Source organism: Haemaphysalis longicornis, unplaced genomic scaffold (genome assembly GCF_048455015.1).
Source record: "Haemaphysalis longicornis isolate Haplotype H1 unplaced genomic scaffold, Haemaphysalis longicornis Haplotype H1 scaffold_1, whole genome shotgun sequence".
NCBI lineage: Eukaryota > Metazoa > Arthropoda > Arachnida > Ixodida > Ixodidae > Haemaphysalis > Haemaphysalis longicornis.
The window spans coordinates 392,276,830-392,294,765 of NW_027526203.1; the positions used below are offsets into that span (position 1 = coordinate 392,276,830).

At 47.5% G+C, this 17,936-nt stretch overlaps 1 protein-coding gene across 3 annotated transcripts in view; it reads left to right on the forward strand.

Annotated features, from left to right (window-relative positions):
• The window catches only part of Lgr1 (Leucine-rich repeat-containing G protein-coupled receptor 1), a 328,535-nt gene that overhangs the window by 182,478 nt on the left and 128,121 nt on the right, over positions 1-17,936 (forward strand). Inside the window, exons 2-4 of one of the 3 annotated variants that reach the window (XM_077686639.1) lie at positions 1,101-1,175; positions 10,796-10,870; positions 10,996-11,070. In XM_077686639.1, coding sequence (XP_077542765.1) covers positions 1,101-1,175; positions 10,796-10,870; positions 10,996-11,070 — 225 coding nt within the window. Of the gene's footprint in view, positions 1-1,100; positions 1,176-10,233; positions 10,285-10,334; positions 10,623-10,795; positions 10,871-10,995; positions 11,071-17,936 lie in introns of those variants that run through there. The other 2 variants (XM_077686642.1, XM_077686641.1) reach the window with 2 other exon arrangements.

Consider the following 17,936-nt stretch of genomic DNA (forward strand, 5'->3'; position numbering starts at 1 on the left):
CAGGGATCCTTACGTGATTGATCAATAATATGCTTCGCATCCCATAAGAAACCCTGGCGGGTTTGTTGTAATTTATCTTAAATCAAGCACGTTTTTGTTCAAATAGGTACAGATCCTAGCTAATGTTTCGCTTAACTGATAGCAAACAGAACAATAAACAAGTTTAAATTAATACGTGGTTGAATTATGAGAGCAATGTCTCACACAATACATTGCTATCGAGTTACTTCCGAAAAAAAATCGATAAAAGAAGTTTGGTTACCGAATGCGCGCAATGATATTTTATGGCCTGCCGGTGGTCTAGGTTACTCCTTTTATTCTAAGTACAGAAATGTAAAGCGAAACGCTTTAAGAATTTATTCTTGGGGATGTGCATTGGTTGTGGAGCACTGTAAATATGGGTCAATTTCAATTCATACGCATGTAAGCTAGCCGTAATCCTTTACACACCATGAATTCAGACCACACTAATACACGCAAAAACAAATAACACACCTATAATCCTCCGACACACGCGCACTTAAGCACACCAAGTGCGCTCTCAAAAACACGCATTTTTACTTGAAAAACGCCATTTAAAGCTCATGCGAAAACACGCGGTTCGTGCGGAGCTAGCTTAACGCAACTACCTTCCGTCATACCCGACAAACGAGAAGTGAGGGGGGAGGGCAAGACCGTGGAGGGTGGTACAGGGGATAGGAGAGGGAGTTAAGGGGAAAGAGCGTTAAGCTATCGTCTTTCGGCGTAATTTGTAGTGAAGCAACCAGCTACGCGGCTATTTTTTTCCTGGACAACCTACATAGCACACTGCAGACATACAAACGTGGTGCAAGAAATTCTCTGGGTCGTTTATTGAGCTTCCAGCGGGCAAAATTATGTGTGAGAGGATTTTACATGGAGCTTGCTACACGCAGTTCATATACGAAGGTCTCGGCAGAACAATTCCTATCGGAAGTCAGGAACAACAACGCCCCAAAGTTCGCATGACTGTCATATCAAGCGTGTCATACAATTGCAAGCGCGTGAGTCATTCAACTGACATAATGGTTATAAACTTGAAGTGGCTGATTTTTGCACTTGATTTTGTCTTCATCTCACAGGTCCTTGGAGCGGGTATCCTTAGATGTACTGCGGAACGGATCCCTGGAAAGCTACGCAGGCTCCCTGAGGGCGCTGTAAGTTTTCTGTGGTTACTACTTGTCATATATATTGCGAGCAAATGAGCATGGTATCTGTTCAGAAGTTCCCTATTCTCGCGTTCGTTCAATTTTTCTAAGCGTTAAGATTATTTTCGGCCTCTCCACGGTGTCGCCTTTGGTAGGCTTTAGTCAATCAAGCATGAAGCATGGGTATTTAATCAATCAACCATGAAGCATGGGTTCAGCTGTTTCGAATAGAAGAGTGCAGGAGAGAAAAATGATGTGCGACTCTTTTTGTTAGAAGACCGCAACAAATGTTCTTGAACTGATGAACCTTAGCGCTTTTCACTCACCGACTTATCGAATACAACACTCAGTGATGGCTAAAATACAGCAAGAAGGAAGGGCGTGCACTTTACTTCAATAAAGCTTGGTGTTGGGCTAGTTGGTATCTAGACATAATCTAATATAAACATAATTCTAAACATAATTTGCACTGTGCCAAGTGCAAATGCACCCCAGATTTCCCAAACACGAAGGTGCTCTTTAAATCATGGGACAGAGTTACAAGGGAAATCTGCGAAGCATTTTATATGGTTTCTGGCCTCGAAGGTGATTGCGTCAGTGCTCCGTCAGTTTCGTCGCTGAAAGAGAGACTCAGTATCTAAAAAAATGTTGTATGAAGTGCTATGACTAGCACGTGCACTGGGAAGTGATACGAGGTGGCAGGGGTATTTATATGTTGTCTTGTTCATTAAACTTTTCACAGTTGCTAGTAGCGCATCTTCCGTTTCGTGTGTTCTTTTTTCCTTCTATGCTGTGGTCGTCGTGTTAAGTTCAGCGCTATTTGTTCCATTATGTGCACTTTACCTTGCCTAGAGCGGGTAAGTTACTGACTTGCATGCTGTGTGCGCGCAAAGGTCGTCAAAGCTCGTAACGAAAGGGCAAAAACTTCGTAAACCAATGCGCTGGGCAAATGAACCAAAGAACGGTGTAAGCAAGGAAATTCAGAAGGGGTGGCTTGAAGTATTCTAATTAATTTGGTTAAAAGCTGCAAGCTGTGGCGCTAAAGAGGCAGGGCCTCTTTAGCGCCACAGCTTGCAGCTTTTACAGAGCTTGCAGCTTTTGCAGAGCTTGCAGCTCTGACTTTCACCTTACTTATTTTGTTTCACTTGATGGAAACGCCCAGTTTTATTTTGAGGTGAACACAGCAGTGCACGTTCTCTTATGTGCACGACGTATAAGTTGCATTAATTGAGCCTGTCGGCAGGGTCCAAACCAAACAATCTTCCTTATTTCTGAGCCCGAAGCTTCTAGCTCGAAATGTAACCTTTACAGGACCTTCCTGCACGCGTTCATTTTCTCTCCTCTCACTTATTTTCCTATCAAAAAGCACGCAGACGAAATTTTTTCAAGTTAGCTTCGCTTCGCTGCCCCTTTTACAAAATGTTGTAGAAGGTTAAGACTCGGCTGAGCTGCTGTAATATGAATGCAGAAAGATGGACAAAATTCTCCACGTGTATAAAGAAAGAAAAGTAACTTTTTACCCCACCAAGGATTAGTCGCGTAAACTTTAAAGCGTATAAGAACGACATGTTCGAAAATATATTTTCTTTATAACCCATTAAAATGCCGACAGGATGCGCAACAAAACGCCGAACTGTGCATTCAACATCAGATTTCGCGCTGTATAGGGTTGCAAGTTCGTACGAAAGTTTCTCGCACGCAGTGGCAGCAACTAATGCTAACTCACCCGCTCGCTTGTAGTGCTGCCTGTAAGCATACCCACAGCAGCAGCATTTGAGGAATCGGAAATCGCTTACAAACACCCGAAGTGGTCGTACCGCCGCGTAAAGGCGACATTCCCTTCAGTCGACGTCATCATAGTGCTTACCTCTCGCGAGCAAACATGTCCACTCCTTGCGTATTTCGGTTTTGTCGTGACTTCGCTCCTCTCTTTACTGTCCTCCTACCCCGTTTTGTCAAACACATTAAAATCTTCTCCAAGTCAATACTACTACCACTACCACCAAGTTCTGTGCAGTTGGGGAGCTGGTGGGACGTTCCGCATCACACACTGCCTTTCAGGGATTACAATAATGCGATGTAGACGTGTAGGCTTCAGTGATGTCTTTTCACGTACCGCGCCTCCTACTAGGCCCTTTTTTCTGCATGTCGTTGAAGTACAGTTGAACCTCGTTATAACGAACACTAATATAGCGAGCTGTCGGCTATAACGAACTAAATACGAACTTTGGTTGGTCACGCTTCATTTCAGTGGCACTTATTCTTTTCGTAACGAAACCGGAACCGCGACAGCCGCGCGCGATATCGGCTGCAACAAATAAATATTTGGTTCACGCAGGCTCAAAACTCGAAAACTAGCATAAAAAAAGCAAAATAAAACTGTGGAAGACTTCATTCTTCTCAGTGCCGCGAAAAGCCGCCAGATGAGGATCGCATCCTTCTTCAAATAAATGAGAACGCAGGCCTGCTTTGCCAAACGAACTTTGTTCTGTTGTAGTATCGCGTTCTAGTGTTCAGGTCCATTCAGTTTGGACTGCCACAAGGAGACAAGTAAGGATTACTTCAATTATAGTGGATCACAAGCGTAGAATAATGCGTTTTTGTATCTAGGATTTTTGTGCGAGTCAGATTGCGGATTTGTTAGAGCGTAATTTTGTCTCTACTGTAACAATTAACGAATACCAGACATAACGAACTAATTTACTGCCCCAACACTACTTAGTTGTAACTAGGTTAGACTGCAGCCGAGCCGTCACGAAGATAATAACCAGCAGCTCATTAGCGGGTTCAGAAGAAAGCAGCCTGCAGCTTTATGAGTTGCGAACATTTTTCGGCGTCTCAAGATTGCCTGGTACGGATAGAACTAATCTTTTTTTTTTTCCAATTTTCTCAAAAATAGGCTCCCTATTTTCCACGCTGAAGGGTCTGCCCATGTTTTGTACCTACATTGAACAGAGTTTAGAGAACGCGTCAGAGGTCACACGTGCGCCCAGCCGGGCTAAAAACAACTCTAATGATATGTGAGCTATACATCGTTAACGTACTGCCCATTACTTGAAGCAGTACTTGGCCTGTTTTCAAATATGGGGCGATCAATTTGCATAGACGCCGTAGAATAACGTCTGCTTTGAGCGCATACAGTTGCTACGCGCACATATTAGTGAGAACGGCGCTAAAAGATCAATTATCATCTTGTTTTCATTGGTACCAACTCCGCCAGAGAACGTCACGAGTCAGTTCTCCGGTCGGAGGCGCACCAGAAAATATGCAGAGCAAAAGAAAGAGAAGGCTGTTCCCAGGCATATTGTTTTAATTCCGATTAATGATGTCCATTTGTGACAGCTAAAGGTTAATTACAACCGGCTAATATATAACGCGTTGCTCGCATCAGCTCTCGTAAAGGAGAGCGACTTTAATCAGCGCCAGTTGGTGCAAAAAAAAAACAAAAAAAAAACGCGCTACGCATCTGAAGAAATTAACGGGGATGACATGATGACAGACTCATTGTTTCACGCGCCAAAGGTCACTTCATGGTGCTTTCTTTTTCCTAAAGCCGTGACAGTGATGTACACACGGAGAATGTGCAATGGGTCCCCATCGTACATCGGTCGCCGTCGTACAGCGAAAGCCACGTGGCTTTCGGTACATACTCTGCAAGTTGCAACCTTGCGGGCACCTGAGAACTAATCGTGCCCCGCAGTACAAAATGCCGCTGAGTAGGCATGCGCCTACCATGGTGAACCGCGCCATCTTTTTGACGTATCTCAAGTTTCCGCATGACTGGATGGCGCACTGGAAGCGAGTAGCTCCAAATAAGAGGCCATGAAGACAAAATACAACCTTGTTCAGTTTTAAAGAACCAGCCTCTGGTAACTCACTCGCTTTAATTACATCCGCGGAATACGTTTTATAACCGAAAAAAAAAACGTTAGTGAAAAGCTGTCAATGTTCTCTCGATGTCAGCGCAGTAGGGGGAATAACAAGAACAGAGTTACCAGTGGGCCAACTGCGTGGCAGCTTGCATTCTAGTGATACAATCAAACGAAACCAGAGGCTTCACTGCAGATGCGCAGTCATGTTTCTTGGCGGTGACTTTGGTAGGCTGCCGCCAATCGTACAAACAAGAAGCTGTGAAGTCATGAAGACCCGCCAAGGAAGCGGTTGCTGAGTCGCCACTGCCTCATCTGTTTTCCGTAAAATCTAGATTATTTGTTTGAAGTTTGCGATTACAGGGATATCATTGTTTTCGGGACAAAGGAGTCTTCTCAGCGAAGCATGGCTAGGACGTGGGATTTTGTGGCGCCCGCGACCGCGCGAAAATACACAATGTGGGAAAGCCAAATTGCAAAGGCCAAACTCTCCCCTAAAAAGTGAGAGTGAAATAGCCAAGTGAAGGCTAAAGAGCCAACAACAAAAGCAAATGCATATCTCCGCTTGCGTCGGAGCTATGTGTCTCGGTGTATGACGTAGTGCGGGACTCAGCGTGCGTCTGATAAAGCAAGCAAGTGCGCGGCGTTGGAAAACGACGTCCCGGAATGTGTGCTATTACCGCGGTCATCGCCAAAGTCTCACGCTGTTCAAAACATGATTTGGACCTCAAGTTTGTACGTTTCCGCACTTCGATATGCATTGGGAGTGGATTAGTTGTCATTAATATTCAAGATCGGTAGAGTTAAAATAATGGTGTGTGCGTGTATGTGTGTGTTTTTCTTAGGGATGACCACTGTCAGCGCTCATAAAGAATAAAATTCCCTTGTGCCTTTCACCTAACTTCTGTGTCATTTCTGTGTCGTGTGCTGAAATCTTCGCTGGTCATCCAATTACGCAGGGACGGAATGGCGAGTTAGTTTCTTTATTAGGCTGTGGTATTTTACTTGCATGGCTTATTCTACGCTTTCGATTTGTGTGTTCTAGCCAAAATTGCTTCAAAACCTTTAGAATTTCTACTAAAATCTGGACAGCAGAGGCAGTGGCAACGCTTGCACACGTTGGCCCAGGGGCAGGGCTACCGTTGCTGGCTACTTTGCTAATTTACGATCGTCTGGCGACGGAAAGTTCATGTTTGGATGGCCCGTTTTTGGCTCCTTTCAAAACATATTTTGTCGCATTTGGAAATCATATATGTTGTTGATTGCTGATACGGCAATACGTGTTTAAGAACACCCCTCGATATTTCAAATAAACTTTTCATGGTGGTGGTTCGACACCTGCTCGCTGAGGGCGTTCTTGTCCCCACTGCGTATGTGGTACTCTGGACTTTGCAGCCCGAAATTTTTAGCCTACAAAAATACCACGGTAACACCCTGCACAGGATTAATCTCTTTGTCGAAAGATTTGTTAAATATCATAGCCATTTGCTAGTAATCAGATACAGCTGACCTTGGTGATGTCTTCGACGAGAAGACTTCGCAAGACTTCACATGTCGTGACTGAAGATCACGGGGACCATATGGAGCGCTGTTTAAATTTCTTGAAGTATATGGCAATACAACGCCAACAGACGGCTGCAAAATGCCTCGCCCTCGTATGGGAAACGCAAAGAGCGGGAAGTTGCCGCTTGACTTCTTTAAATGTTTTTACAGTCATGTCTCGTTAATATGGACGCCTCCGTTCCCCAGAAAAGTCGTCCATAATGTGAGTCGTCCATATCAGCGAATCAAGGTCAAAAACACAAACAGCAAGGAATAATTGTAGAAGGCTAATGCTTCTACATTTTGGTTTTTTGCACTGAGCAGCAGCTCCCTCCTTTCGGATCTCTTTCTTCCATAGGATAGCTTTCATGCACTGAACAGATGCTGAAGGCGTCTCACTTCTGAATAGGCACATTTCTTTTTTTCATCTGAGCGGAAACCTCCGTCTGTTCACGTTTCCCACCAGCCATTGCGCCCGCCGAACTGACCAGAACCAGAAAAATAGAGAAAGAAAGCCAGAGAAGCGTACAGCATTCCCTATACTGCGCAGCTAATATTGGCACGAACTATTGTCGTCCTGTTATCTTGTCCTGAGCAACCGGACTGGCTCTTTCCGGCGTATGTCGCGCCGGAACATCTTACTTGATAGGGAAAGGGTGACACCCTGCATACCCTGGAGTGGTTCTCGCTGTGTAAGAATCTTCTTGATCTAATTCGACGGTACTTGAGGGAAGAGCGCTCCGAGATAAATGCATGCTTCGGCTTTGTATGCTTCGGCCAACAGTGAATTCTGGTACGCGCTGAGGCCTCTGGTGGTCACGACTCACGAGTCATTTTTTTTACAATCTGTGCTTTGTTGACCGGTGTCCATAATAACGAGGCAAAAATGCATTTATTTGCCCGTTTCGTCCCCAAAATAGCCCTCCATAGTCCGGCCTGCGGGTTTCTATATTAACGGGGCAGAATTGCATCGCGAGAGAGCGGTCGCTGAAAATTTCTTCCATATTGCGGGGGGTCCATACTAACGGGGTCCATATTAACGAGACATGAGTGTACCATCGAGCTCTAATCACAAGTTCGGCAAGTGCACATTTATAGCGTGCAGTGAGTTTGATTGGTCACCAAGCCTCAGCTCCTGCCACGCAGCGGCTGGCTACAAGGACACCGCTCCAAAATTACCCTACCTGCATTTGGTGCAGGCAGAGCGTTAAAGACATTCACGCTTGCTGTTTTCAATACAAATTCACAGCAGGGTTTTGTTTTTACTGAGGTAAGCTTGATAAAAAAAAAACGAGCTCAGAAGAAAAATGGAGACCCTTTTAGGAACTCTGCTAATCAAGTCATGGGGGTGGCTTCAAAAAAAAAATTCAACCAACGTTTTTGAAGACATTGTGTGAGGATTATTTTGGCTATAATAATACATATTGTAGAGAGTTCCACGTGCACGTGAACTAACTGAACTTGAATATTTTTTTTATAACTCGCAACGACCTTGAAGATCAAGCTGGACGGCCCAAATTTTGCGCTCGTTATGTTCCCCGCCTCAAAATTGTTCTTAAGGTTAGCTACAGTTTTGGGGCCAGCATAAATTGCATTTATTTACCGGCTCGTACGTCCAGCCTCTTCTATTTAGTAGGACTCTGGTGCGGACCATTTGGGTAATAACCATGAAGAAAAACTATAACAGCGCGAAAGAAGAAGTGGACGAAGGACTAGAAACACGAAGAAACAAAACGGGCGCTGGTTTTATGCGCTCTGTTCAATTTTGTTTCCTTTTATTTACGTGCACAAGTCTTCCTCACGTGTTCGCTACTTTTCCAGTTCCCTTCACAAGTAAATTGTAACTATTTATTCCCATTCCATCATTCATCTAGCCTCTTCTATTATTAATGTAGAAGTGAAACCTCCCCTAGCTAATTAGCACCTGTTCACCGCGATTTTTTTGTGTCCTTTACAGGTCTCTTGCGTGGTAATTAGACTTGTTGCGATTCGCAGCACCTCCTTGTTTTTCGTTTTAATCGCAGATACACGGCAGGGGGTGGCGCCTCGGAGAAAGTCGGGAGAAAAACCTCAGCCTTATCCAACCAAGCTGCGGAAGCATATGGTTCTTTGAAGCTGCTTCAGGCATAATAAAGGGCGCCACTCCGGTCCTCTTCTCCCGGGAGCTTTAGCAGCGCAAGCTGGCAGCCGACCCTGGTGCGAGCTTAACCCAGAGCTCCGCCCCCCTCGCCAGTACTCGTCGATTCACACACCGGTAGCGGGCGGCGCGCCGCGGCCGGCTTCATAAACAACCGCTAATCCCAGAGTACACGCGGCGATAAAGATGCGTCAGGCCCGCGAGCGCGGGCCATTCGAGGGATGTCACGTTGCGGTCACGTCGAGCCTTCCATCAACTTTCATTTCGCGGCAAGCCGGGGCTTTTCTTTATTGCCGCGACCCCCGCGTGGTTTCGTTGGCATTCTGCCCCGAGGGCACGTGAACGGCCTTCAGATTGTGCTGCGCGGGTCCGGGTGCGCAGTGGCCGCGCATCGAGGATTCGTTTTATGGGAGCGTGGCTGCGGCGCTGCGGGCGGCAGAGCCCCTTTCCGAGACGCCCCTGCAGCCTGCTGCCTGACACCCCCGTTGCACTGCCTGATCAGCTATCGCCTTTCTGCATTCCAGAGTTTTTTTGCCTCCGAACGTTCTTGCGCGTCGTGGAGTTTGCTCCCGGCGGTATTCCAACCGTTCAGAACTCGCCTTTCCTTCAGTCTTTCTCTCTCGCTCTCCCCCTCTTCTTTTTTTCTTTTTTACTCTTTCTTGAAGGTGGAACCGCCGATTGCCTGCATCGTAACTGAGTTTAGTTGGGATTGCTTCTTAGCAGGTTTTCTTTTTGAAGTTTTGGCATCAAGATCTGTTTTCAAAAAAATCACTCGCTCCTCCGTCTAATGACAACGATGGCTGAACGCGAAGCTTCCTCTTCAGAGATTCCTTAATTGTCGTCTGAGTTTAGACTTCGTACGATTTGGACTTTGGCTCATTGAGCTTTGACGTAGACTGGCACGCAGTTCGCACTTTTGATCGCAGCGGCTTTGACCTTGACCTTTCGCCATTTGATGATTTCGCATGAAGAAAGCTCCAAATCCAAACTGGTTCGAACGTGTTCGAATGGCGCAATGGGATTGGCGTCGGCTTCATAATGCGAGGGACCCAGGTCCGATTGCGACCACGGGAAGCGCTTTTTGTTTCCTTCGCTTCACCCACGGTCGCCATCATCATCGTCAGATAAAGTTGGCTTCCCTACGGTGCGTTTTCGACGCGACATACGCCATCAGTGAGAAAACGAAAGCTTCGCTTAAAAAAATAGCAGTGGCTTAGCTCGGCTATGCCAAGATATACGTAGCGTGAGCTCAGGTTCAGCTTATTATTCCTAGCTTTCCTGGTTGTCTAGGATTAGCTTGATTATCATGCTTACTGCTGCTTCAATGACACACACACGGTATACGCATCATGTGACACATGTATATCTGTCAAGCGGCTCCGGCGCAGCGCCGCCAATTGCCCCAGAGCTAAGCTGCTTCCACAGGCGCGCGCCGGTGTTGCTGCGACGCGTGAACCATCGGTTGCACACCCCGCCACCCCTCGCATGATCATCAAGTGGACCGGGAACGGAGGTCGGCGAAGACGCTGGACACGTGGGGTGTGTGACAGACGCCGGGCAGCGAGCAACGGTCTGTGTGCCGTGTGACGTCACTGCTCCTCGTGAATGCGCATCACAGCTCTCCAGGAGCCACGCGAAACTGCTCAATCTCGGCCAGTGTAGCTCACGCTACAAAAATAAAATTGAAAGCACTAAATGCGCGTCCTTACAAAGCAAACGCAACAGCGTGCTATCTCTACTTGTTCAGGTTGCTGCCTAAATTTTTTTTCCCGGCTGCTACAGGGGTCCAAAATCCGCAACGTTTCAACCAGCACTTGACATGCCGTTTTTTGTCGGCTTCTTTTCGACAAATATTCTTTCTATCTGCAGCGGCCGGACGTACTAGCTTCTAGGCAGGCTGGCAATGAGGTAGGCTGTACTAGCAGTCATCTGTAAAAAAAATTCGTTTTTTTACCAGGCTTTTTATAATTATTCTTAAGTTTCCAATGGGGGCACAGTCGCCCATACTTAACAAAGTGTGTCTCACACGCAAGGAATTGCTTTAACGAGACTGATCTTTTTTTTTTTTTTTTCCTTTTCAGACATCTCAACTCCTTGCTGAAACTCCACTACATCGAGCCAGGAGTTTTCGATAATCTGCATGAACTACGGGAAATGTGAGTATTGCATAAGCGCCTTCCTGACAATTTCGATATTGGGTTTCGCGATGTCTATCGACAGGTGATCTGCTTGCGGGAGCCACGTAGCCCCCACTGCAGTTGTTCTCCTCTTTTCTCGACAGCTCCATACAGAAGTCCATACTGCTGCAGTCGGTGCCTCCGGGAGTGCTAAAAGGCCTACCCAAACTGAGCGTCATGTAAGTGCTGTGGCGTTTCTCTTTGTCACACGCATTTTTGCCTGCATGCTCTGTTGCCGTAGAACTTCGGGGGAAAAAAACATTTTCAAGATCAAAAGAAATTTTCAGCTGGGTTCACTTAACGTGCAAAAATAATCCGCTTTACAATTTCAATTCGAAATTCGCGGCGTAATAAATATAAGTGTGCTGGGTGCATGTCCAGAGTAACTAAATTACCAAGCTCGAGGGCACCAGCACTAAGAGTGACCCCGTTACGCTATCTCCACCCCAGCCGCAAGCGTTAAAAAGGAGCCCGCAAATCTGCGTTGTTAAAGGGAACTCTTAATATGCTGCCTTCGTTTTCAAGCAGAAGAGCAGGCACGCTTCAGGCAAAGGAGCACGCTCACCATCCAGGGTGAGCAGTACATGTAAATTGGGTCCTATGACGTCATGTTTAGTTGTAAGCATCTTCACTTTCTCCGAGCAACGGGTTATATCCCGTAGTAATGACCATCCGGAGGGGGGGGGGGGGGCATAAAGGGACAACTGCCCCCCCCCCCCCCCTGGAATTTCCGCAATCTCTTTAGTTTTACCATTCACTGCCTAAACGTTGCTCAATTTGTCAGGACCCTGGAATCCATAATTGAGCACTAGAATTAGGCGCACGCGGAAGCTTCCACTGTGACCGGAAATCAGTGGTTACTCCCCCTTACAACCCCCCCACCCCCTCCCCCCACGCACAAGGGCCACTTCTATGGACGTGTTGCCCCCCCCCCCCTCCCCCCGGAAAAAGTTATGCGGACGCCCATGTCCGTCGTAGGCTATTGTATCAGGATTACATGGATCCCGTTAGATCCCCAACGATCCCTAATCCCTAACGATTGTTGTAAGGATCATTGTTAGAGCCCTACGATCCGTAACTGTCCCTAGATCCCTAACGATCATTGTAACTATCCCGTTACAACGATCCCCTTCAATTTATGGTTACACGTGCCCTCTTTCTCGGATTCACCCGTATTTAAAGTAAACTGAAAAATTACGTACGATCGAGCCCTCAGGGGTACCTTTTTGCAGCCGAGATATCATCGACAATTGTCCCGATACATCATGCCTCAGGGAAAAGAATGCCGTTATGTAACCACGCTTTTCGGAGACGTGTTCTGTACTTACGGCACAATAACCAACCATGGTTTTCGTTTTGTAGACCACAATCCTCTGACATGGTTTTTAATGGCGCCTTTTCAGTTCCGGTGCCGTGTCTGTAACGGCGACCACCGGAATCGCAAGCCGGGGGTTTCCTCCGGCGTTCCCCGTCCACACCGCGCACGTAGCCGCAACAAAATTAAACCGCCGCTGCCCCGTGTCGCGAGAAAAACAGCATTTGGCGATACTGTAGCAAGACTGAAAATTTTTCATCACGCTTTCGATGAACCAGACGAAGAAATATATTTACTCGGGAGGCCAGGGAACCGGGGATCTCGCACGTGTACCCGCATTGAATGAAGGAAAGCCTTATTCAGGCCGCCTTCGGCATGTTGCGCCATCAGTACAAGACGGGTTTTAAGTTGGACGAAGAAAAGCAGATTCACTTCGTGGAATGCTGCGCGAAGCACCGCTGTCCGTGCTGCGAGTTAGTTATTCAACGAAGGGTGGGCGAGAGTTGGCTACAGTTTCAGCGTGATCGCTGCAATCTGCGGATACTGCCTAGAGATTGACTACGCCGCCACGCTGCGCGCAGCCATTTTTAGCTGAGATCTGAAGAAATCGTAGCGTTACGGGGTAACATTCGTGATGTTTCTTAACGACTTTTGCTGGCAAAAAAAAAGTTTTTGCTGCTGTGCGCACTAGTTCAACATTGAAAACAACACCTTAAAGTTGGTATCGCGTAACATTTACTGAAAAAAGTAAGTTTGATACCCAGCACCCTCAGTATATTGTTATGTAATGAATACGGCGGCGTTTTTTATTGCATTGTGACCCCAATAATGCCTTTTCTCACTTCATAAACCTTTATTTATATCGCAGGAAATGGTGAAAACTATGACTCTGTGATTTTTCTGGACAAATAATTTTTTTCTCCTTCTCACTGCGAAACGTATTGTTCTCCGCCCTGCAGATGCTATAATTCTTAACATGTTTCGAGACAAGTGCGCTGCCTTCCTTGCACGGAAAACAAAATATTTGTTTGCGTCAAAATTAGACTTGGTTTTTATTCAGCTTTCATCTCAACACTGCGACAATCGAAGTAAAAACGCAAAAAAAAATAGTTCCCGGCCTCCATATTCCGGAAGGGTAATAGGGGGATGCTTTTATTTTTTTATATAACTGGAAATAGTTTTTTTGTGTGTGTGTCTTTCCTGAACGCCTCTTCGTCAAGCGGCATGCTCGATCCGCTGACCGCGACTTTCTTCCGTGCTTCCACGTGGGCACTCAGTAATCTGTTTTCGACTGCACAGTGGCTGGACCTGCTTTAAAACGTACTTAGGCCAGCTGCCCAAAATTTCGTGGTGACGAAATGTGAAATCCTGCAAATTGTGAACGCGAAAATCGCCGCTTATGGCTGTATATTTGAGAGGAGATTAACAGGCGGAGGGAAGGAAGGCGAAAAATGTAGCTTTATGGTGGCGGTGAGAGCGAATTAGGTGCGCGAAAATAATAGGCTAACTCGGGAGCTAGGTTCTTGATTGATTGGTTGATTCTAAGGTTTAACGCGCCGACGGAACGCAGGCGATGAGGCGCGCCGTAGTGGAGGGCTCCGGATTAATTTTGACCACGTGGGGATCTTTAACGAGCGCCGAGATCTCGAACACACGGTCGTTTTTGCTTTTCGCCTCCATCAGAAAAGCAGCCGCCGCGGCCGGGAATCGAACCCGCGACCTCGTGCTCAGCAGCAGAACGCCTTAGCCACTGAGCCACCGCGGCGGGTGGAGCTAGGCTCTCGTTCCCCCTGTCGTTCGCCTCACTACAGCCAACGTTAGAATTCAAGACGAACTCTTTCTGTCTGCCTACCTATCGAAAAAAAGAAACGGGCCGTCTCCACTAACGTGAAACATGGGGAGGGGCGAACCATGCAGTGTATAAGTGTATTCTTGGCGCTTTGGTGTTTTTGGCCATGGAGATGAAACCATTGTGGGTACAGGTATACAGCTTTACTGTAAAAGTCTCGTGCCTTTGAAGCAAGAAGCGTTCTAGCGGGAGGCGTTGGAAAACTGCTGCCCCGGTGTGTTCTTTTAGTGCGCGTCAAGTTCTAGAGCGAGACGTTGGAAAACGAGTGTCCCGGTGTTTTAGCACAGTGACTAAATGAAACGACGACGACGACAAGAGACGTCGACAGCCCGAGCTCCTAAGGGGCTTCACCCCTAATACGACAGCTCCGACATCATGGGATTAAAGTACGTTGAATGCGCCTCCTCCTCTCATATTTAGAACCTACGTACACTAGGTTTTGTGCACCTCTCTAGCACAAATAAACTGCCTGCCGTCCAATCGTGAAGCCGAAATTTCCCTCCGTCAGAAGTCCGATTGGTTGAAGTTGAGATATCCAGCCCAGGTTCATTTTAGCCAATCACACGGAGCACCATTCGTCACCATCACTCCGGGCGTTCTTTTGTGGAGGCCCCAGGGTTCTCAAGGTCAGACGCCGGCGAGTCGTGAGAATGCGTGATTACGCCGCCGAATTACGCCGCCGAGAAAAAAGCCTTTAACAACACTGGCCTGTCAATCAACCACGCCACTGTCGTTAGCCCCAGTTGCACTCCCCCCCCCCCAAAATGCCGCCGGTGTCTCTTCAACTAATGAAGCTGCAACGCCCCGGCGTCTCTGGGCTTGGTCCGCAACGTTGGTTTGGCATCTTTCATTGTGAGCCGCCCTTCTTGAAAGGGACGCGTTGCCCTTTCCACGGAGCTTTGGTGCACCGGCAGCAACTTCCAGAAGCAAGCGAAAACGGTTGTTAGACTTGAGTTTCAAAAAAAAAACACACTGGCTTTACTTAATAATGTTTAAAACAAAACATAAGACGTTTCGCATCGTCAGTAACAAACTGGCCCCTGAATCTTCGTGAAACCCGGTTTTTGAAACTCAAAAATAATGTCACCTGGCTTTTGGAACATTTTCTCACGGTTGTTAGAGGCGCCGGCCGATGGGTCAAGTGTTACTCCGGGCGGTAGCGCTCTTCCCCTTCATGGGGTAGGAGACAAGCGTGTCTTTCGAAAGCAATATCGGAAGGGGAAAGTTCTGGAGGAACGCGGTGTTGAGGAGCTTGTCGAATGGAACAGTAAGCGATGCCGATATTACACGTCGAACTGTTCGACTAAGAGCTCGGTGGTTTGACTGTTCGACTAAGAGCTCCAACACAATTTCGTAACAATTTGTTATACGTTTTTTATTGGTGTTGTTGGTAGTCACAAAACATAGTTGTATGTTTTCGTTCACCAGAAAAGAACCCACGCATAACTGAGTCACAGGATTTCCTTCCAACGTAATAGTAAATGAGATTGGGGTGAGCTGCTGCTGCTGCTTAAGCTGCGTTGTGCCTGAAACAAATTATGTGGTTACCGCCCAAGCGACGCGAGCGATTTACCCGCCTTCCACTCACTCGTCCCTCCGGCAGCAAGGGAGGCTATGGCGGATATTGGGTGATAATCGGTGTCTTGTCGTTGTTGGCAGGCAGCAAGCAGGGAGGATAGGCGGACTGCCTGTGCTAGGGGACTTTGGTGCAAGCGAGTTAGTCCATAGCTTCGCAGAAAACGTATAGCCCGGCCTGACACAACAGGACGAAAGTCGAGAAGCAGACAGGGATACAGACGCAGGAGAGCTCATTCCCAACATATTATAGACGAACATCCAAAAAATATTATCCAGGGAATAATAAAAGTGAAATTTACGGGGACATCTAAGCGCTCCTAATTATTTTGTTAATGAGAAAGTATTTGTGCCAAATTTCCGAACTGTTTTGACGGTGTTGTGGCCGCCTCCACCTTCCTTAGCTCCAAGAGGAGCACTACCGCAGCTTGGGCAGTGAGCGTGGCGCTGCGCCACACAGATGGTACTGCGCCACACAGAGTTCGTCACCAGATCGATCACCAGAGCTCGCTGGTGACTGCTGCGCCGCTGGCTGAAGCAGCGGCTTGAGGGCGAAGCTCGGTTCAGCGCGTGCTGAAATCAAGCGTCGTTTCTTCATTGTTGTCGTTTTAAATTTGCGTTTTTAGGGCGCAGCCCTTTGGCGCCCGTCTCTGGGTTCGCCGTGGCGGCGCGAGCGCTCTCCGAAAGTGTGCTGGGAGGGAGGGGAAATGACAGTATGCTCTGCCCGCACTAGACGCTCGTCTGCGCGACGCTGGCGAAAACGTGAGGGGGGCGTGCGCGTGACGATGGTATGCGTTTCCTGCCTAAGAAGCGGGTCACGGTCTCTTCCCAAGACGCACTTCGCTCCGCCGACGCAGAGGCTCAGCATCGCTGCCGTCGAGAGAACCCATGAGTGAGCGCTGCCTCAGCGCGCTGCTGCTGCGCCCAAAAATTGATTGATTGATTGACTGTAGGGTTTAACGCGCCGACGCAACGCAGGCGATGAGGCGCGCCGGAGTAGAGGGCTCCGGATTAATTTTGACCACCTGGGGATTTTAACGTGCGCCGAAATCTCGTACACACGGGCGTTTTTGCTTTTCGCCTCCATCAGAAAAGCGGCCGCCGCAGCCGGGAATCGAACCCGCGACCTCGTGCTGCGCCCGAAAATCGCATTAGGGAGCATCGTAATCGCCAGCCATTTTTTTTATTCTTCTATCTATTACTGCTACAGATAGCTTTGCCAATAACCCATGTTAGGCTTATATTTCCATTGAACATGAACCCAACAACACGCAAAGCAGCGTCATTATCATTGTATACGTCAAGTTGCGGGTACCGGTTGACGATGTCACACTTCAAACCGCGACTTTAGGCCTAACGTCAGGCCGACGCCTAACCTCGTGCGAATCAACTTCTAGTCGCGCACTAGAGCAGCGCTATGGTCGAAGGTTTCAATGGATGCCGCATGATGGTGCTACAGTTGCCGCCATGCAGGCATAGAAGACATTTAGCGTAAACTTACTATGCTAGTTTCGTAACCATGCTCAAAATACTTGTGTATCTAACAGACGTTTTAAGTCCAAGGCCTCAACGTATCTGTATCTACTAGGTCCATCTTTATCAGCTAGGGCCATTGCATCATCGAGGCATTAAGGATGCGTGATCGTCTGCCATTCCGGAACTGCTGTGTTCGATTACCATCCAGACCCAAATTTACCCAAATTTCTTTTAATTCAATTACTTTACTCTGTTTAACCGAAGCTTTCATGATAAATGTAACGTTAATCCGATCATCCTTTCATTTTTACAGCGAAGCTGTATATGTCTAATCCCCACAGTTCCCATTCCGGTGAAGCCACTTAAATCGAACCCACTTCTCCGCCTCTTCTCGCCACCCCAGACGCCCTTTCACAAGTTTTATACCCGTCGCAACCACCGATGTCTCTTTCACAAATCGCGCTATTCGCTGATGAAGGCGCTAGCGTCGTTAGTTGCACTTTTAACTCTCTGTGGGGCGGAAGCGTGTCGTTCGTTCGGAGGAAGAAAGAAGAACAAGAAACATTTATTTGCAAGAAAAGTTAGTTGACAATGGAGGCCGCCGTTTTGACGGCGACCGCGGCCGCACGGGCGACCAGTGAAGCTTGAACCTTCTTAGAAGACCGGGAATTGAAGGAGCACCGGTGTACACAGAAGCGCGAATCTGTGTGAAAACGGCGGAAAGCCGCTGCCGCAGAACGTGCAGCCACCACCGTTTCAGCCTCAAGTATCACCTTGACGAGTAGCTGCGAATTCCTTAGAGATAAAGAGAATTTATTATAACCCACATG